Below are 20,357 nucleotides of genomic sequence, written 5' to 3' on the forward strand. Positions count from 1 at the left end.
ATATCCAGGCCGTGGTCGTGTAACCCTTGTTCGTGGGAGACGGAGCTGCATGGACGGGGTCTTGTTCCGAGAATCTGGTAACCGGGTCCCTTGTCAGCTTTGTCTGCAGCTTGAAATCTTCCCTTCTTCTTTGCTTTTTTTTTTTCTCAGCAGAGGCGGGCTCATATCTCTTTTCTGCTTCTTTGCTTTTTCTGTCCCCGTCCTCAAATTTTCACCTGATTTAGACAAACGTTGTGAGAGGCACAAGTATAGCTATGAAACGTTGAAGACTTTTTCTGCGTGGAGCGATGTGTATGTGTGCGTGTACGGAAAAGTGTGTGTGCCATTTCTTCCCAGAGCGTCGGGAAAACACACACAAGGCATCGACAGCATCGTCGATCACGACATGGGCCAGAGATCAGGCTGTTGTCGCAGGACACAAGAAGGGCGAAACAAGGCAAAGAAGCATGTCTGACAAAAGAAGACACAAGACATACACGGCGCATGGCGCGGTGTGTACTGTGTCTCCCAAAACGCCATGCATATTCGCACAATTTCGCCCAAGCCGCTGCCTCGCAATACCGTTGGGTCTTTCTCTCATCAAGACACTATCTGGCTCAGAGTCGACTTGTCACGTTTTTTTCGACGCCTTCTTTCATTCTGTGGCCGTTGAACCTTGTCCCCCAACCGGTGAGGCCCGACTACTCTTCCCACCCAGGGTACAGATTATGTACGGCGTGATATCATCGACGGCGTCCGAATCAGCCTGGTCTTTTCCTCCTTGTTCATATTTCTGCTTCTATTTTGTCTTTTGTTTTTTGGCCTCTTGCACAACCTGCCGCTCCGCCTCCTGCTGCTGCCGAGCGCCTCCGCATTCCCTCGTTGCCCGTCTCACCAACTAGCCGTTAATTTATCGAGCAGCACAAGAGGGACGCCAGCTCGCGAATAAGAGGCTCATGGGGAATTATCGAGGCAATGCGGTCTCGGTAACACTCCAGTGCGCCCGCGTAACGATACACCGACCCAGGACCGCGGACCCAAGAGCCACCTCTCAGCTGGTTAACAATAACTCGAATCATCCTCCCCTGTTCATGTGGTGGCCCCCTCCCGTCAACGAAAGGCGAGAAGCCCAGTCTCTACTCGGGGCATCTCCTCTTTCAGCTATTGCCGTCCGACGTAAAAGTAAATGACTGCTTGCCCAGGATATAGGCCCGTCCCACACATACATACAAGCATGCGCCCGGCCAGCGGGGTGCCACTTTGAATCAAGTTGACCCGACAATTCGGGTTCGGTCCACAAGTCTTTCGGTTCTCGTTATTTTTCAATCGGCAGAAAGAACCTGCTGCTTAGGTCATGTGTAAGCGGCTTTCCTGTTCCAGGCAACCGACCCGCGACACAACAGTGCGGGCCGCTTCGGAGGCTGCCGCCATCCGTCACACGACATCACCACACATATCGACAGCTGCTACAAACATATTCAGCGCCACCGGTGTTTCCATAAAACTCAGAACTCGAAGAAAAGAAACTCTTCTCGAAAGGGGATGGTGACAAAGAAAAAGGGAAAGGGGAGGGAAAAGCAAACATTGAGAAAAACTGTGTATTGACTCAGGTGAGATTGTGCAGCACAAATCTCCTAAGAAACAGTAAATAACAAAATTGTACCCTAGAGAAAAAGCAACCACCTTCCGCCTGCCCAGATCGGTCAGGTTGAGGACAAGCCCATTAATGCGCCAAAAGACCAGATCGTCGAAACACACGAGTTCGTTTACAGGACGAAAGCAAGACCAGCAGCAAGGACACCGAAGACGGTGATGCCGTTGCGCTCAGCGCCGCCGACCACGGGAGGAGGCAGAGTAGGGCGGGGGAAGGCGGAGCCAGAGGCGGTGGCGCCCTGACCCGGGTTACCGCCCTGGCCGGGGTTACCGCCCTGGCCGGGGTTGCCACCCTGACCCGGGTTGCCGCCCTGGCCGGGGTTACCACCCTGGCCGGGGTTACCGCCCTGGCCGGGGTTACCGCCCTGGCCGGGGTTACCGCCTTGACCCGGGTTGCCGCCCTGGCCGGGGTTACCACCTTGACCTGGGTTGCCGCCGGGGGCGGAAGTGGTCTGGGGACCGGTGGGCTTGGGAGGGGAAGGTTTGGAGCAGCGGTCGCAGTGAGGCTCGACGTGGCACTCCTTCTCGCTCTTGCAGACGAGCTTCTCGTGGCACTCGTCCTTCTCGCACTTGGCATGGTGGCATTCCTCGCCGTTGCAGACGAGGTTCTTCTTGCACTCATCGCCGTGGCAGGTCTCATTCACGCACTTGCCATCGTAGCAGACAATCTTCCTCTTGTTGCACTCGTCATCGTGGCAGCGGGGGGCAAAGTGGCAGTCGTCGTCCTCCTTGACGATGACGAGCTTGGTCCAGTCCTCACCCTTGGGGCACTCCTCGACCCAGCACTTGTCGTCCTTGCAGATGACACGCTCCCTCTTGCAGTCATCGCCGTGGCAGGGCCACTCGTGTGCGCAGTGGGGGCCGTAGCAGACAATCTTCTTCTTGTGCCACTCGGGCTCGGGGCAGACCTCCGTGGTGATGGTCTTGGTCTGGGTGGTGACGTGGGGGGCGGCATGGCAGTCCACGACATGGTGGGGGCAGGCAGTGATGGTGTGGACGTGGTACTCGATCTTGGTCTTGGCCTCGGGCTTGTGGCGGCGGACGTAGACACTGCAGAGCTTGCGATCACCGCGGCGGGCGAGGTTGGCGCTGGCGCCGCCGCAAGCCTCCTTGTCGTTGCCAGGGCAGGGAATGGCACAGCTCTGGGGGCTGCTCGTGATCAGATCATCGGCAACTTCGTCACCACAGTGGCACTCGCTACAGGGAATGGTTAGACTAATGATCATATGATGCGGTCGGAAGACGGTGGACTCACTCCTTGTGGGTGGCAAAGTACTTGGACTCGCAGCTAGCGGCGCAAAGGTTCAGTGACATCTGCTCGGACTGGGCAACCATCTTAAAGTTGGAGACACCGGCGCAGCCGACGAGTTCGAACTCGCCAACCGTCTGGGGCATGGAATAGGTGGCATTTGCGGTACTGTTCTGGAACATCTGGGAGGCCATGACGGCCTTGCCCGCGCCAAGGGCGAGAATGAGGGACATCTGCATCTTGGCAGGGTCTTCAAAAGGGTGCTGTGGGGGTTAAGAATGAATGACAAGGGCGCTCGGCCTAGCGGAAAGTGAATGTAATCGCGAATGCGGGAGGTGATGAAGAGGAGGAGAAAGTATTCCAATGGCAGATGAGCGGCCGTTATTTATAACCGGTCTGGATTAGAAGTGCAGTTCGTGACGCGCTAGTACTGATGTACTGCTTCCCATCTTTCTGCTGATTTTCCGAGAAAATGCAGCATTCTCGGGGAAAGAATGCTCGCCCCAGACCGAGAGCCCGACGAAGACGCTCCTGGACCGATGCTGAAGAATGCTAGCTTTGCGGGCGGCAGCGCGTGTTGGCGCATGTTGTGTCTTGGATTCGATCCGTGAGCTAATCTTCCTCCCCATCTTCGGCTTGTCGGTTTGAGTAGTCAAGACGAACGAAGACTGAGGGTGTAGATGATATGGTGCAAGGGGGGACAAGTTGGGATGGCTCTATCCACTTCGTGCGAAGGGAGAATTCCAGCAAGCGCAACACGGATCGGCGAGCAAAGACGCGACATGCTCTCGACCAGACTCTGGATCGAAAATTGGTATGCTGGGTGTGACATTGCCTTTTGGAGAATTCAGGTTCGTGGTATGTATGCAATGCTGCCAGCAGCATGTAGATGCTGCAACGGCGATCCTTGCTGTTTGTGATTCATCTCGAGTCGGACCGCCCATCTCCACGTAGGAAGCAGCGGCGACGCGTTCAATATCTCAGGAGAGCTGCCATATCTAACGTCTGCTACTCGACGTGCATTGACCAGGCACTCTCCCAATGCCCTGTTCCGTGGTCAGTGTTCTTCCGTTTGAGGGTCTGCCCGAGGGTCCGCGATCTAGCTCCGCGCCGTGCAAGGTAATTTCCCGCCGCATTTTTCCTCCGCTTTAGGTTTCATCCGATCGGGATCTGTATAAAGTTTAAGGTTTTAGAAATGGCGCATATGCGCCAGGGGAGAGGGAGTCTACCTCGTCATATTTGGTGGCAAACGGTAGGCCCATCAAGGGTCCGTAAAGCGTAGGCATTAGAAATCATTAGAAGACCTGCTTCAAACGAATGTGTCTGCTTGTTATGGGCTGTTTTTAGAAGAAATCATGCATCTCCTAAGCGCATCGTCCCTATCATCTTGCCGTCAGTAAGTCGCCGTTCGTGTGCCGTACGTAGATGACAACACGAAGAAGCCAAGACACGGTGTGGAGATCATCAGCTTCGCGTTCCTACATTGATCTTGTGCTATAGGGTAGGCGCTGCAAAAATGTAGAAGGATCATTGCGCTCGTCCTTTCGCCATAAGTCTGTGTAAAAATAATAATTTCTTGAATTTGCATGGATTTCTGAAGCAGGTCTATTTATTTCTATAGCCCTCACCCTAGTTTTACATGACTATGCTGTGATATAGGTACTGAGCCCAAATTTCGTAGTGCTGTCAAACTTGACGTTTGAACCGAAATAAAAGAAGTATGTCCAGCGTCATCATATTTACATTCTTCCATGATTGAAACTTTGGAACACTTGCACCCCACTTATTCCACGGAAATGAAATAAAATTACAGCAAAACATGTCTTATGATAAAAACTTGTGACATGGTTATGGAACCCTTGAACGCGTCTAGAGTAACAATAGAGTAAATATTGTGATATCAAACAACGCGGTACGTATGTTACGATCGAATAATTATGTTTCTACGCACACTTTTCCAAAATACAGCGTAAAATGCAGAGTCCTCATCGCCACACCGGCTTTTGCGGGGGCTCTCTTGCTTCTACGATGGGCTCATGGTCAAGTTTGCAGGGATGACACGTTGAGCCGTCCCTTCAGACTTCAGATGACAGGTGGGCTAGTACTCCACGGATCCATTTCCGCCAAAATGAAGCCATCAATCGGCTCATCGCAGAGATTGGGGCATGCCTGGGACCTGGAGCAGAATGGGAGACGAGACATTGGAGTGATTTGGGCCAAGCCGTGCTGCCCGCCGCCAGCCCTACTTACGGAAATATCAGTAGTCCGTTAAGGAGTTCTCTTGGAGCGGGAAAAAAGCATACCACCTTGCTAATCAGCCTGGGACCAATAGAAAGCTAGGATCACTCTCGATGTCGTCGAATAAATGTGTTAATCAATCACGCGTCTGAAGCCAGCATTCCTGTCGCAACAGCTTCTGTGGAGGCGCTGGGTCGTCGGGTCGCGCCGCAGCCCTGCCAGGCCTCTTGTTCGTTTATTGCGCGGATTTTCTCAAGTACCCAATTGATTTTGATAAATGGAATTGTATCCAACTTAGTATTAAGTGCATCCTGCAGTTACTAATCGCGTCGAGGGACTCTTCTGCTGCGCAGTTGGCCGACAAATCCCTGCTCAAAGATCTTCCAACGCAGCGGTTCTTTGCAATAGCGCGAAGAATCAGGGTCCTCTTGTCTCCTGTCCATTTTCCGCCTCTAGATATTGCTCTTATCCTAATTGTGCCGCTCTGCCGTGTACCTTTCCTGAGTGCTGAGGGGGCTTGTCGTGAGTGTCGGCATGAAAGCCAGCGATACGCAGCATTCTTTCTGATCCTGTTCCCCACAAAGATGAGTGTCCAGTTTATTAGTTATTACGGACATCGCGGATCAGCAGCCCAATCCCCAACGGGTGCCGCCGGGAATACTTCCCCACATCGCAACGGCGAACTACGGATGTCCGGAGCGGCAGTTGGCCTTGGAACTGCCGATGTGAGCGGGGTTGGTGATATACATAAAGTGGCTGTTTTGCCCAAGTGATAACGAAAGCCAAAAGTTGGTTGGAAATAAGAAAAACCATGATGCGAGCAGCATCGGCTGAGGTGTTAATACTTGCGTAAAGACTGACGTAAATACTAGCTTTGAGTAGTTCAGCCACGATTTCACCAGCCGTGATTGTGCGTGCCACATGAGTTCCACCGGCTTGAAATACTGAAGACTGTAATTATGACAGCTCTGTAGATGAGGGGGATACTGTGCAGATCGTGCGGGGTACATCGAAGCATAAATGCCCGAATGATAGTATTTGACTGATCTTGTCCCTTGAACTCTGTACTCCTGTACTCCTCTCTTCTTCGCGAAGTTAGTCAAAATGACAAAAAATAAGCTTCAATTTCACGCAGATCATATCGGGTCCTTGATTCGACCCGCCTCACTGTCCGAGGCACAGGAAAAAGCCGACAATGGAAGCCTCGCCGGCGCTGACCTACAAGTCGTCCAACGAGCAGCCATAAAGGACATTGTCCAGAAGCAGTTGGCACATGGCGTGCGTGCCATCTCTTCCGGCGAATACGACCGCAAGTACTACTTCTCGGGCTTCTTTGAGAAGCTGGACGGCTTCAAGGAGGTGAGCCCGGTACCGGGGGAGCTCGCGCGCGTGTCGGCACCACCGATTGCGGCCTTGAAGAAGGCTGGCAAGCAGTACCCGATGGCAGCCATTTGCCACGGCAAGATTCGGCGGCTGGAGAGCCCATACATGAACAGCTGGAAAATGCTACGAGAAACCCTGCCGAGGGAGAAATGGAGCGCGTGCAAGCTTACGATGCCACCACCATGCTATTTTCACTTGCGCTTGGCCAAGGGCAAGTGCTACAGTCCCGACGCGTACAGCAACGATGCCGATTTCTTTGCCGATCTTGCCGTGGCGTACCAGCAGGAGATCCAGGCTCTGTACGATGAGGGCCTGCGCAACCTGCAGATTGACGATCCGACGCTCGCGTACTTTTGCTCCGAGGAGATGATTAGCGCGCTCAAGGCTGAAGGCGAGGATCCCGAGGCGCTCTTCGCGCAGTATCTCAAGGCGCACAACGACTGCATCGCGAAGCGCCCGGCGGACATGCACGTCGGCCTGCACATCTGCCGGGGCAACTTTGCCAAGTCGATGCACTTCAGCCAGGGCTCGTACGAGCGCATCGCGGAGCGCTTCTTCGCGACGCTCGACTACGACACGTTCTTCCTCGAGTACGACGACGCGCGCTCGGGCGGCTTCGAGCCCCTGCGCCACCTCCCGAGGGGAAAGAACGTGGTGCTGGGGGTGGTGACGACCAAGGACCCGGCGCTCGAGGATGCGGGTGAGGTCGAGCAGCGGGTGAGGGAAGCGGCGCGCATCGTGGCGGCCGGGCAGGGCATCAGCGTGGACGAGGCCATGGACAGCATCGGCATCAGCCCGCAGTGCGGTTTCGCCAGCGTGGCGGTCGGAGCGGACGGCATGACGGAGGGAAAGATGTTTGCCAAGCTCAAGTTGGTGCAGGACATTGCAAAGGAGCTCTGGCCGTGAGTACCGGGTCGGATCTGTGCGCTATTGAAGCGCGGCTCAGGGGAGCTGGCCTTGGGAAGGGGGTGTTCTGTTGTTCCATGTTGAGGCTCAGGTGGCACAAGATAATCTCCCGGAGCCGATCCACGGGTAGCACCAATTCACCGATTTACTATCGGGACGTGTGCATCTCTTGCATCTTGCAGGCAGCGATTTTCGCATGGACCCTCCACTCGTTTCGTTAGGGAGTCGCGGGGTTGCGGAGCTTGGGCATAGTCCCTCCAGGCAGCCGTGAAGGGGAAAGATATAACTCGAATAAATGAAACGTTAAAGCAAAGTATGGTTAGCGTCCTTTCTGCAGATGGTTGGTATCTAGGTAAATATCAAGCTCAATTGCTGGTAGCCGTCGTTTGCGGTCGATGTTTTGCTCGTACTAGGCCGGCCGAAACCGAGAGTTTACCGTCGGCATCCGAGGGTAGCACTGGACGGGCAGGAGCAGGCTGGATCTTTTCTTCGATGGCGAGGAGTGGCCAGTCAGTCTCACCGGCTCACCAGGCCAAGAAGTTGCTTGCATCTTTGACTAAAAATGGGAAAAGAGGTCACGCGTGGCTGATGACGTAGGGGGGGGGGAAATAGCTTCGAGTCCAAGCCAAAGGCGGCGAGCTGTTGTTGGCCAGGGTGATCAGCGTGTCTATTAGCGGGCTGCAGGGTACTATAGGCCCGCTGTCGATGTGCAACTGGCGCTATGAACCCCTAAACTTTCCCTCAAAAGACCCCAATGTCCCCTAACTGTAAGCCACTTTAAGCTCTAGAATGGACTTTTACAGGCGCTTCCCCACTGCAAGTTGCCAATATCGCGTGTCCATTCACTTGCTTTCCCTTTTCGGACCTCGAGGCTCACCTTTGCTGCTGTGCATCATCACCTGCGCCCGCCGACGACGCAACTCTCGATTCCCCTCCTCCACTTCCCATCTCTTCAAACGGCGTGGCTTCTTCTTGACATATCTCCAACCTGGCCTCTACTTTTGCTGTCGTGTCATCAACTCCTCATCCGTTATGAGCGGTTAGCTGGCCTGTTCTCTCCCATATTAATTCTCCCTACAGCCCAACTGGCCTCTGCCTCGAGTCGTATCAGAAAGTCAGCTGCCCAAACCGTCCTCCCGATAAAGCCAACCACCACCACCGCCTTTCCTACGTCGCAAAACGTTTCCTCGCCTCCCCCCCTCCTCAACGCAAAAATTATTTCCAGTATTTGAATCTCAGAATTATCCTACTTCTGCGCAGACTACACGTTTCCGCCCACCATGTTTGACCTACCTGCTATGCTGCTCTGGTGAGCCTCTCCTCCGTTTGCCCCGCGTTGGGTTTGCGGGCGCTGCCTATCACGACAACACTACTGACAGTATGCCGTTGTGACCTGATAGCTCGGTGGCATCCTTCCTCTTCCCGATCTTCGCTTCCTACAAGGCTCTCAAAACCTCCGACCCGGCGCAGCTAACACCATGGCTTATGTACTGGGTGGTGTTTAGCATCTGCCTCTTGGCCGAGTCTTGGGTGTCATTCATTGTCACTTGGTTCGTCACGTCCCGTTACCCAGTCGTCGCCTTCAATCACTGACAATTCCTTCTCTTGCGTTAGGATACCCTTTTATGGATACTTTCGTTTGGTGTTTCTCCTCTACCTCATCTTACCGCAAACCCAAGGCGCCCGTGTTCTATACGAGCAGTACGTCCACCCCTTCTTACGAGACAACGAGTCGCAGATCGATGAGTTCATTGCGAGCTCCCACGAGCGACTCAAATCAGCAGGGCTTTCATACATTCGCCAAGCTATCAACTATGTTAGAGAGAACTTGCTCGGCATGCCTCCGGCTGAGCCGCCCGCGCCTATGCCCGAGAACGTCGGCGCCCAAGGCTATACCCAGGCGCTTCTCTCGAGGTTTAGTATCCCTTCCGCTAAATGGGCCACAACTGGTGCACAGGGCAGCGGCGACTTCTATAGCCTCTTGTCCAGTGCAGTCGCGGCCGCTAGCGGTGCCGGAGCTGCTAGGAGCGCTCCAGGTACTGACCTGACTGCGTCTGGCCATCTCATCCCGGAGCACCTGCGTGATTCTGGCGAGAAGATGAGCTTCATATCTACCCAGAAAGAACGACTCAGCTACCTTCTGGCTGCTCTTGACCGTGAGGCGCAAGAGCTTCAAAACGAGACACCAAAGCAAGCCACGCCAGGCGCTTTTGACGGGCCGGCGGACGCCGACTCTGCGCCTCGATCGCCGAGCGGGCTTAGCATGCTAAGTGCTCTCAGCAAGAGCCGTAGCGAGGGCGACTTTGAAAAGATTGATGCCGACAGTGGCGCTGAGGATGAGCTGACTATGCGCAGGCGCAATGTGTCGGGAGGCGGCTCTTGGATGCCGTGGGGATGGGGAGGCGGCGAGGGGCACGGCGAGGACCATGGCTCTACCACCGGACGGGAGCATTAGGTTTGCAACTCGCGCTGCAACCAGGACGAGACCTTTCCTTAGGAAGACCGGCGTTAGACCGTAGACAGCGTTGCTGAACAGCGCGGGTTTACATACTTTTATTAAATCGCTTGGATGTAGATATACAGTGATACAGTTATGATACGTACAGGCGTTATGCAATATTGCTTTTTGCTTTGAGAATGTCTGAATTTGACTGGTAGTGAGAAGAAACTCAAGATGGCGACGGGTTTATGCAAAACCGTAAAAACGTTTTCTAATGTACAGGTAGATTATCGAGGGTATTTTGTCTATCATGCCCCACCGTTGTTGTCGAGAATATATATTATACACATCCAAAGAACTTTCCCACGCTCATCCGAAGACAATCCGATGTTTCTTTCTATTTCGTCTGGCGGTAAGGGTAGGCGACTTCGACGGCGCCCTTGCGGTACCAAAGGGTGCGCTTCTTCTTGGTGGTGGCGTGCTCGACCCAGACCTCCTCCATGCGGTTCTTCTTGAACCAGCGGATGAAGCTGGGGTCCCAGAGCTCCGAGGCGATGCCGAGGTCCTTGCAGCAGCGCATGAGCGCGTTGGACTTGCAGCCCTCGACGGCAGAGGGGAGCTGGTCGGCGCCAAAGTATGAGTTTTCGCCCTGCGCCTGGGAGACGAACCTATTCAGGGGGGCGGTGCATGTCAGCTGAAGTTCTCTCTCTTTTTTTTTTCGCCCCTTGTTTGACTGCTTTTCTTTTGCCTGCTTGTCTACAACGCGGCAGGACAAGGGATTTTCGTCTTACCTTCCGTCGACAATCAGGGCATACTCGCGCGTGACGATGGAGTCGCCGACGACGGCGTCGCCCTTGGGGATCAGGCCCCAGCCCATCGGGCCAAACGCCTCGTTGAGGCGCCGCCGGTAGCGGATCTCGGGGAGGTAGATGATGCCGTCGGGCTTGACCTCGATGTCGTCCACGTTGAGCGGCCGCATGAGCGCGGCGAACTGCGCGCTCGTCGCGGGCCGGCTAGCGATGCCGTAGAAGCTCGCGGACCAGTCCACCGTGGGGACGACGGCGTCGGCGCTCCCCTCTGCGTTCGCAATCGTCGTCGCCTGGTAAAAGAGCTCGCTGGGGATTGCGGTGGCAGCTTTGCTGCTCGAGGTGGAAAAGGGCTTCGAAAAGGGCTTTGTCGATGCTGGTCGGGAGGCTGGCGTGGGTTGGGCGGACGCGGGCTTCGCGGCTGTTGTGGTTTTTGGTGAGGATGTCTCTGTCTTGGGAGAGGGCGAGGAAGCTGATGAGGGCGAGGATGAATAGGCCGCCGAGAATCGTGACGTACTGCTAAAGCTACGTACGGCGAGGCGGCTTGAACAGCGCAATTGCTGCTGCCCTTGCGAGAGGGCTCTGCGAGAGGCGTTCATTATGTGCGTGACGAAGTATACAGTCGTCGACTGTATTAATGCCCAAGGAGTTGGATGATGCAGAGACAGAAGAGAAAAGCAACCGTCGAACAGCTTTTTCAATGTACGACCTTGTCACGAAAGGGACCCACAATTCTTGGTAGAGTCGGTACTGGTATGACGAGTAAAATGTTGAATTGGGTATTTTCTATAAATACAGAGTGAGGTGATGAAATAGTATACAGAAAGAGTATACAGTTCCATGGAGTTCTATATGAACGACACGATTATGCGTTCTTGGTGGATGTGCGCTCGTCGTTTCCATGGCGCTTCCAGCACTCCTTGAACTGCTGCATCTGGTGAGAGTCAGCAGAGGTCCAAAAGAGATACCATTATGCAAGGAAACACTAGAAGACTGCCGAGGGAAAAACATCGAATAGACATTGAGCTTAAGCAGACTTACTTCGGATGCGCATGCACGCCAATCCTTCTTCTCAAAATAGCAGTCTGTCATCTTGGCATTCTCCTCTGTGACAGACATCAAGTCAGCTTACAGCGGCCCATGGAACATGTGATGAGACCCAAAACGTGTCGGCATTGGCCTGCTATAAATTGAAGGAAAAAGAAATCCCAATTCAAAACCCCTTTAAAAACTCACCCGAGCATCCTGTACTGAAAATTCGCTTGTCCCTGTTGCTCAGTAGTCACCCAAGGTTAGCATCGGATCAACTCAACCGACTCAACAACCAGCGAGCCACAGCGCGGCACTTTCGCTCAGCGTCTCAACATCTCGACCATACAAACGCAGTCACACTCACCACTCATCCGGCTCATCGTCATCTCCTGTCTGGGCCGCAGCGTCAGGCTGTTGCAGCTTGTCGTGCTCCGCCTTTTGATTCTCTGTCTGCGCGGATTGTGACGATCCCATCATTTTCGTCGCTGCTTTCCCAAAGGTTGTAAGGTGGAAAATCTCCCGACTCATCTGCACGCCGTGGGTGGCCCATCTACCCCGAGACAACTCGCTTTGCGGACTCGCCGCGATGGCGCCACAACGGCTCAATGTCCTCGTTTATACAGGTATTCCTCATTTTTCTACTGGGATAAAACCTTCTCAAATTCGCTCTTCTTGACCTGACTCAATTTCCTTCTCCCTGTAGGCACCGGCACCACGAGTGAGTCGGTCCGCCACGCCATGTACTCGCTCCGCCGGCTGCTCTCTCCCAACTACGCCGTCATCCCCATCGGCGAGGGCGTGCTCCTGCGGGAGCCGTGGTCGCCGACGTGCGCGCTGCTCGTCATTCCCGGTGGCGGCGACCTTGGCTACTGCCGCGTGCTCAACGGCGAGGGCAACCGGCGCATCGCCGAATTCGTCCGCCGCGGCGGCGCCTACCTCGGCCTCTGCGCCGGCGGCTACTACGCGTCCCGCCGTTGCGAATTTGAGGTCGGCAACCCGCCCATGGAGGTCGTCGGCAGCCGCGAGCTCGCGTTCTTCCCGGGCACCTGCCGCGGCGGCGCCTTCAAGGGTTTCGAGTACGCGAGCGAGCGTGGCGCGCGCGCTGCCCGGCTGCGCCTCTCGGAGGATGTGGTCAAGGACAAGTTGCCGGCTGAGATGGCCTGCTACTACAACGGGGGTGGCGTCTTTGTGGACGCGGAGCAGCTGCAGGGAAAGAAGGTACATGTGCTGGCGTCGTACTGCGACGAGCTGGACGTTGATGGCGGCCGGGCCGCCGTTGTCCAGTGCAGAGTCGGCGAGGGCAATGTGATCCTCTGCGGCACCCATCCAGAGTAAGCGCTCCCTTTTTACTAGATATGCGTGATCATAGCGGACTGCCGTGACTGACACAAACCCCGCGGCGTAGATTCGCCGCCGAGAACCTCCATCGCCAGCCCGACGTCCCCGGCTACGACGAGCTCATCGCAAGCCTCGCGCGTGACGAGCGTACGCGGTCCGGCTTCCTGGCCCTGTGCCTCGAGCGCCTCAGTCTCGAGGTCAACGATCACGGGGCCGCGCCGCCCGCGCTCACCAGCCTCCACCTGTCCGCCGCGGACAGCGGCACGGTCAGTGAGCTCCTGTATGCCTGGCGAGACGTCGTTGACAGGGAGCACGGGCAAGACCTCCTCCGGGGCGAGGCCGACACGTTCCGAATCCGCAGCCAGGAGGGTGCCTGGAACCTCAAAGATTTAAGAGAGGCTCTGCCGGATGCTGCGGCTGCTGCGGCTACAGAACTCGACGCGCATGGCGTGCCCGACTACAAGGCCGTCACAAAGGATATCGTGGCCCATGAGCAGCAGCTGCCAGATGAGAAGCTTACGCCGCGTTTCAACCACAGGCTCTTCTTTTCGAGCCTGCAGCAGATTCAGTCCGTCGAGAACGACGCCCGCGCATGGGGCAACGCTCTTCTGTACGGTGACGTTGTCACGAGCACCAATGTCCTTCTTGAAAAGTACGTCAGCGCGGATTTCTTTTTTTCTTAGTGTAGTGTAGAGAGATGCTAATAGCTTGCACCTTACATAGGAACCCTAAGCTTATTGCGAAGCTGCCGTCGGGCTTTACATTCACAGCCTCCACGCAGCTTGCTGGCCGCGGCCGCGGAACCAACGTCTGGCTCGCGCCGCCCGGCTCTCTTCTCTTCTCCGTCATCATCAACCACCCCGCCAACCTCGCCGCGTCCCGGCCCGTCGTCTTCATCCAGTACATTGCCGCCATCGCCGTCGTCGAAGCGATCCAGTCGTACGGTCGCGGCTACGAGAATCTCCAGGTCAAGCTCAAATGGCCCAACGACATCTGTACGTCCTCCCTCCCCCATTCTTCCTCCCATTCTTGCTAACAATCTCCCAAGATGCGCTGGACCCGAGCAAGCCCCCATCGGAAAGGTCGTTTGTCAAGATTGGCGGCATCCTCTCGCAGTGCGGCTACTACGACGGCAGTTACCAGATCATCCTGGGCATCGGCATCAACGCCGTGAACCCGCGCCCCACGACGTCCATCTCGGACATGCTCGGCGAGGGCGCGGCGCCGCTGCACCTCGAGACGCTGCTCGCGCGCATCCTGGCGCGCGCCGAGGCCGTGTACGCGCAGTTCCGCCGCGAGGGCTTCTCCAGGAACCTCGAGTCGCGGTACTACAACCACTGGCTGCACACGGGCCAGGAGATCACGCTCGAGGCCGAGGCGGGCACGCGCGCGAGGGTGCTCGGCATCACGCGCGACTGGGGCATGCTCCGCGTCGAGGAGACGGACAGGGATGGGCGGGGGACCGGTCGCATATGGTCGCTGCAGAGCGACGAGAACAGCTTCGACTACTGGAAGGGTCTCGTACGAAGAAAAGAGTAGAGCGTTGGGAATACTTAAAATGCATAGGTTTTATGTAGATGATATATTGTTGATGAAATAATACAGGTGGTAATTTGTCAGGCGATCGAGCTTGCCTCAGTGTCAAGCAAGATACCCAACAAATTTACCAGTTTTTGCTTCAGCGCCAGAGGCTGTTGTCAGTCTCTTGATGGCTTCTCGCTTCTCTAGATTGTATATTTTCCGCCCATGAAACGCCGTGCCATGCCGCAGTCGAGTGAAGATGTACATGTATACAAAGGAAATGTCTCCTTCTCCTTTCCTTTTTGGCAGCAATTCGTTCGTTACCAGATATTATTTTCGCGTGCTTTTTGTCGCCTCGAGTCAATCGTTTTCAAGAATCGAATCATTAAAGTGCGCGTGCGCATCGTTTTCGGGTATCCGCTGTCCGCTGTCCGCCACGCAGGCCGTAAGAGCGCCATCTGGCCCCCTACCGGTCTTTGTAAACCTTGGGCTTCCAACCCTCCTTCGTCTCGGCTTCCTGTTCAATTTTCTCGCGCATAGGGCCGAGCTCACGCTCAAAGCGCTCCTTGGCGCGCACTATCTTGCTCTGGAGGTAGAAGCTGCCACCCTTCTGCGGATCGTTTGCGTCGAAGAGCCGCTTGTATCGCTCGAGCACCTCCTCGACGTTGGCGTGGCCGCCGGCCGGGGGCTTGACGTTGAGCACCTTGCAGGCCTCGTCGAGGGTCATGCCACCCGAGAGGGAAGCACCTGCTGAGGAGCCGCCGGCCTTGGCCTGCGCGCGCTGGTACTTGGAAGCGGCCTGAGCCTGCTTGTAGGCGGCGACGAAGGAACGGCCGAGGATTCGGGAGCCGGTGACGAAGGCTGTGAGGACGAAGCGGTGCGCCTAGAGGGGAGAGCCTGTTAGATAGAGATACTTTGCCATGAAGCGATAGAGATGTCGTCAGGAGAGGCCGAGCAAGCTGTGCGCGGGCGCAAGGGCTCTTGCGCAGTGATGCGGGCCAGGGCCGGGCTGCGGGTGACTTCCGTACCATTTTGAATCAGACGAAATCAATCGCTGAGGGGACGTGTGGGATAAGGGATAAAATACAATGCGAGGAGTTAGGATAAGCTCTCTCCCGCAAGACAGCAAATATTTCTGCGTTGTCTGCTTTGGGCAGGTGAGTGGCGGCCTTGGAGTCGGGAAAAGAAACAGACACAAAGGAGAGCAAAATCGCGAGATTCCGGAGGCGCTAGATTTTCCTTGCCCAGGGCCGTTCTTGCGCCGGGCCTGTTGGTGCTTAGTCATGGTTGAAGAGAGCGACTCGGCGAGAGAGTGGTAATGACCATTCAGTCAATCTTTTTTTAAAGAAATTTGTTTGGATGGTATAAAAAAAATGAAAAATCGGAATGAGTAAAGCTTATAGGTTTGATTATCTAGAAGTCGGCTATTCACACCCTCATGCCACGCCCGACATGGTCAATTTGCGCTTTCCACAGCGTTGGCAGCGGTTTTCACAGCGGGCGAGAGCAGCCTACAGCAGGCTCCGTCCCAGACGGCTTCACCGTTCGACCCGAGCCTGGGGTTAACATTCAACATCTCAATTATTTCGATAACGGCGTTTTGACATTATCACTAGCGCTCAAACCAAAATACTTGAGAAATTTTCATCAGACTCGCCCTTTTACCGCCTCTAGTTGCTACTCCCTCTCGTGGCCCATCCTCGACGGGTTCACCATCACACTCAGCTGCTCAGATCCATTGTGAGGAGGGGCTGCAATTCCGCCAGCAACCATGACACCGCAAGATATCGAAGACTTGCTGAAGCGTGAGGGCCATGGAGAATTTTCCGAAGAGTACGATATGGCTCTCGAGACGGTGTCTAATGTCCAGCGGCGAACTGAGCTGCTGGCGGATGTGCTGAAAACCTGCAAGGAGCTGCGAGCCGAGGACCGGACTCAGCTCGAGATAGCGGCTGAGAAGCTGGGCGACGGAAGTCGAGATGGTATGTCTCCTCCCATTTGAGACCATCCGGATAATAAGAGCATCTTGGCACTAATTCTGTGCTCAGAGGCCTGGCGTGTGCCATACGGTAACTCGGGCATCCTGGACTTCTTTCTTGAAGAGTTAGCCAAGGAAGACATCACCCACAAGCTCAAGATTCACTCCCTGCGAGTTGTCGGGAATTCGTGTGCTGAGATGAACAAGAACCGGGCCCTTATGCTGCAAGGAAGACATATGGAGATGGTAATCCGCCAGCTCAGTGACGAGAGCGTCGTGCATGTCGCCATTCCGGTACTATACAATATCATGGTCGACTACGGTATGTGACTGCATTATAACAACAGATTGAACCATTATTGCTAGGCCTGTCTTGCTAATAAAACCCCGTAACAGAACCCGCCCAGGCTCGCGCCGCGGAGCTTAAGATCAGCGCATCCATGATCAATCTCCTCTCCTCGCCCAACCTGCCACTGTTCATGGAAATGATACCGTACATTGGCCGAATCCTTGCGCTTCTTGTCAGTAATGAAGCTGAGACTGATGCTGCTGCCGACACGACTGTCGGAGTACTCCTCTCCGTCGCCCTCAACAGCCCCTGTAAAGACGACGTGGAGGAGTTTGCCGCGCTCTTATCCGTCATTGTCGCCTACCTAGCAGCCGACAAATTCCAGAAGCTCGCTATCAGCCGCCATCAGATCGATCTCTTCCTAGAAGCGTTCCACCACGCCAACACGGGCTTCGACGTGTCCAGCATCACTGACCCGGAAATGGCCACCGTTCTAAAGAAGCTCTACCTCTCCATGCTCAACATGGTGGCCGAGCTCACTGCACAGGACGACTTCCCTATGGTATATCCATCGACTTCAACGGCTGCGCTCACAGTCCTCGCATGGCTCCGCACCGGCAACTCACAGCTTCAGGCAGCCGCGTGCCTGGCGCTCGGCAACATGTCCCGCTCGGACGAGGCGGCGAGGGCGCTCGTTGAGGATCTTGCTCTCCAAGAACCGCTTATTGCTATCCTTGCCGATCCGTCCATATCAGAATCCCAGCTGCTACACGCGGTGCTCTGTCTCCTGAAGAACATCGCCATCCCCGCGCAGAACAAGCTTGCTCTACGTCGTCTGCTCGACCCGGCTTGTGTGCCGCGCATCTACAGCCTAGACGCCGTACCGCAAGTCCAGTACGCCGCAGCCTCGCTGACACGGCTTCTGTTATCCAACTGCGCGGACAATGTGTCGCATTTTTGCAGCTACCACAGCCAAAGCGCCGTTACTACTACCAGCGGTGGCTCCGACACAGAGCAAAAGAAAGATAGCGTAAGTGACTTGCTTTCGCTCTTTGGCCGCACAGACACGGAACCCATCAAACTTGAAGCCGCCCGGGCCGTCTCCGTCATCTGTCGTGTCCTTCACTCCAACGCCGCGGCGGAGCTGCTTCCCGGCGACGGGACGGCATCTGACAGTAAGAGTCGGGCCGAATTTTATGCTCATCATGACGTCGGCACGCCCCTGTCATTTCTCATCACTCAGAAGAAGTGGCAGGTCCTGCGCTCCGAGGCGTGGTTCGTGTTGGCTCTCATGTCACGCTCCAGCGATGGCTCCAGCGTTATTGCCGCGATACTGCAGCAGGAGATGGTCGCCTCACAGCTAACCGAAACAATCACCGGCCGGAAAACGGACGCTCAGTTCACGGAAGTCGTGAATGAGGACAACGAAGAAGCCACAGACGCGTTGTCAGTCGCCGAGGGGCTGAACTTGAAGCCGCAGCGGGTTGACCTAAAGGAAAAGGAACGCGTCGCAGCCGTGGAGCGTGAGAATGCCCTCGTTATGTGCACTGAGCTGTTGAGGAACTGGAGGGACGACTTTGAGCCACTCAGCCGTCGGTTCCTGGAGAGTCTTCTCAAGGAGGGCGCTGAGCTTGTAGTGGCACATAGAAGCGAGGAATCGATTCCAACGAGTCTGGTCAAGAGCGGCTCTGAGCTGGTAATTCCCGTCAGAAGCAAAGAACCGGATACAGCATAATGTACCAAGGTACATAGTTACATAGCTCCATCCTCATTTGCAATTGCGATCCATTAAGATGTTAGTCACACGAAATAGTGCTACGAAATCAAAGCCTGTAGAGCAAAAGGCCGAGTCATGTAAATTTTTTTATTCATTCAGCGTCGAGTACAAAAGGGAGAGTCAATGATCATGCAAATATATCTTTACTCTGGACCTAGAGTTACGCTGCTCCTGAACCAGGCCAAGCACGCAGCTGGCCCATTTCCTTTCAGACACGCAAAGAGCACAAAAACCCTGATAAAACACCAGTATCCCATTTGATTTTTTAATTCATCTACTGTTCCCCGGATCGACAACGGTTTATTTCTTCGCACCCTCGGCCTCGGCCTTGTCCTTTGCGCGCTTCTCGCGGGCGCCCAGGTAGCGCTTCTCGGAGCGGGCTTGGCGGAGGGCGACGTAGGCGCCGCCCTTGACGGGGGCGGGCATGTCACCCTTCTTGATCTCCTTGACGGCGAGGTCGGTGGCGGCGACGGGGAGGGCGGCGGCGACGGAGGCAACGGTCTTGACCTTGGAGAGCTCGGCGGCCTTGGTCTCGCCCTTCTTGGCGGCGCTGGACTTGCGCGGCAGCAGGATCAGGCGCTCCTTGTAAGCCTTGAGACGGGCGACGTTGAGGGCCAGGGACTCTTCGGAAAGGTTCTGGCGGCGGTGGTCGACGGCAATACCGATGGTGGGAGCGAGGGGACGGGGGATGCCAGCCTCCTGTAGATTGGGTCAGTGAATGCTACATTAGGAGCAACCAAGGTGGCGCAAGGTCGTTTCTTCATCCGAATGCATTGTCCCGCTCGAGTGCAACAATTTCCGTTTATCGTGGACTGAGCTTCTTCTCAGGTTGTGTGCTTGTCGTCGAGCGGGATGATGCGCAGAAAAGAACGACGAGCCTCAAATTTATTTGCCGTCACTTTCGTACCTTGAGCTCAGTGAGGGTGAAACCGCGGCCGGTGCGGACCTTGCGGTTGTACTTGAGAGTAGGGCATCGGACAATGGGACGGAGCTTGTCGACGGGGCGGGGAGCCAGAGCGGCGGCCTTGGCCTGACGGGCGGTGCGGCGGGAAGCCTTCTTGCCGGCCTAGAGATTCCAAATCACGTCAATAACCACATTTCCACCCATGCTTTTCGCCGCGATACCAGTTGCGCTGGTATGGAGTCGGCGGAGACGAAATTCGCATACCTGGTCGAAGTGCGTGCGTACGCGACGCTGCCAGTCCTTGTGAAGGTCTAATCAAAAATTCCTCAGTCAGTCGATTGATTCTTTCGCTCATCATTCGTCGTCGATAGCTGCAGTCGTCGCTGTTTCGGCTTCGGTTCGGGGGGAAGACTATATGCTCACGGTTCTTAACGATCTTCTGGTTGTGCTTGATCGCCTGCGGGAGGGGAAAATGTCACGTCAGCATTCATTTTCTCTCATGAATTGGTTGTTCATTTGCGCAATGGGTGGGCGTTCGTACCATTTTGACTGATTACGATCAAACGATCCGGGTTGTCGATTGTTCGAGAGGCGTGGTGTAATCGTAGGAGTTGGAGGCTTGACAATTTCTTAGAAGGGTTTTCGTGCCCTACGAACGATACGTACCTAGTGGGGTATGCCCTTCCCAATGCGCAGACAAGCGAAGGAAAAAAATTACGAGAAAGTGTGTGGGCAGTCACGTGCAGACTACCAGTTTGCAAGTTTGGCTGGCAGAAGACCAAGAGTCGTCGCGGTGGATCCCTCATACCCGTTTCGGCTTGGTGCGGGCGTCTGGTGTCTGCCTTTGATGCCTGGATTGAAAGG

General features: G+C 55.3%; 8 protein-coding genes across 8 annotated transcripts; 4 read left to right on the plus strand and 4 right to left on the minus strand.

Annotated features, from left to right (window-relative positions):
- Positions 1-1,745: 1,745 nt before the first annotated feature.
- Positions 1,746-3,120, minus strand: ISF_02638 (Carbohydrate-binding WSC; the record flags this gene model as incomplete). The annotated part of the gene is made up of 2 exons (XM_018846244.1): positions 1,746-2,829; positions 2,888-3,120. 2 exons carry the CDS (start codon positions 3,118-3,120, stop codon positions 1,746-1,748), a joined length of 1,317 nt encoding a protein of 438 aa, XP_018706951.1.
- Positions 3,121-6,223: 3,103 nt separating this feature from the next.
- ISF_02639 (Methionine synthase, vitamin-B12 independent) lies at positions 6,224-7,408 on the plus strand (the record flags this gene model as incomplete). Its single annotated transcript, XM_018846245.1, has 1 exon — positions 6,224-7,408. The coding sequence occupies one exon, from the start codon at positions 6,224-6,226 to the stop codon at positions 7,406-7,408; it is 1,185 nt and encodes a 394-aa protein (XP_018706952.1).
- A 1,280-nt stretch (positions 7,409-8,688) lies between these two features.
- Positions 8,689-9,863, plus strand: ISF_02640 (HVA22 domain membrane protein; the record flags this gene model as incomplete). The annotated part of the gene is made up of 3 exons (XM_018846246.1): positions 8,689-8,717; positions 8,809-8,958; positions 9,023-9,863. The coding sequence occupies 3 exons, from the start codon at positions 8,689-8,691 to the stop codon at positions 9,861-9,863; spliced, it is 1,020 nt and encodes a 339-aa protein (XP_018706953.1).
- Positions 9,864-10,245: 382 nt separating this feature from the next.
- Positions 10,246-11,253, minus strand: ISF_02641 (mitochondrial genome maintenance protein MGM101; the record flags this gene model as incomplete). Its single annotated transcript, XM_018846247.1, has 2 exons — positions 10,246-10,516; positions 10,640-11,253. 2 exons carry the CDS (start codon positions 11,251-11,253, stop codon positions 10,246-10,248), a joined length of 885 nt encoding a protein of 294 aa, XP_018706954.1.
- Positions 11,254-12,424: 1,171 nt separating this feature from the next.
- On the plus strand, positions 12,425-14,563 carry ISF_02642 (Biotin--acetyl-CoA-carboxylase ligase; the record flags this gene model as incomplete). The annotated part of the gene is made up of 4 exons (XM_018846248.1): positions 12,425-13,017; positions 13,092-13,676; positions 13,748-14,019; positions 14,073-14,563. The coding sequence occupies 4 exons, from the start codon at positions 12,425-12,427 to the stop codon at positions 14,561-14,563; spliced, it is 1,941 nt and encodes a 646-aa protein (XP_018706955.1).
- Positions 14,564-15,011: 448 nt separating this feature from the next.
- Positions 15,012-15,576, minus strand: ISF_02643 (Protein Transporter, Pam16; the record flags this gene model as incomplete). The annotated part of the gene is made up of 2 exons (XM_018846249.1): positions 15,012-15,428; positions 15,574-15,576. The coding sequence occupies 2 exons, from the start codon at positions 15,574-15,576 to the stop codon at positions 15,012-15,014; spliced, it is 420 nt and encodes a 139-aa protein (XP_018706956.1).
- A 740-nt stretch (positions 15,577-16,316) lies between these two features.
- Positions 16,317-18,547, plus strand: ISF_02644 (Armadillo-type fold domain containing protein; the record flags this gene model as incomplete). The annotated part of the gene is made up of 3 exons (XM_018846250.1): positions 16,317-16,527; positions 16,594-16,845; positions 16,920-18,547. The coding sequence occupies 3 exons, from the start codon at positions 16,317-16,319 to the stop codon at positions 18,545-18,547; spliced, it is 2,091 nt and encodes a 696-aa protein (XP_018706957.1).
- Positions 18,548-18,889: 342 nt separating this feature from the next.
- Positions 18,890-20,037, minus strand: ISF_02645 (60S ribosomal protein L13; the record flags this gene model as incomplete). The annotated part of the gene is made up of 5 exons (XM_018846251.1): positions 18,890-19,288; positions 19,497-19,655; positions 19,758-19,804; positions 19,917-19,950; positions 20,035-20,037. The coding sequence occupies 5 exons, from the start codon at positions 20,035-20,037 to the stop codon at positions 18,890-18,892; spliced, it is 642 nt and encodes a 213-aa protein (XP_018706958.1).
- Between the last annotated feature and the right edge of the window lie 320 nt (positions 20,038-20,357).

Source organism: Cordyceps fumosorosea, assembly GCF_001636725.1.
Source record: "Cordyceps fumosorosea ARSEF 2679 chromosome Unknown scaffold_4, whole genome shotgun sequence".
NCBI classification, from domain to species: Eukaryota; Fungi; Ascomycota; class Sordariomycetes; order Hypocreales; family Cordycipitaceae; genus Cordyceps; species Cordyceps fumosorosea.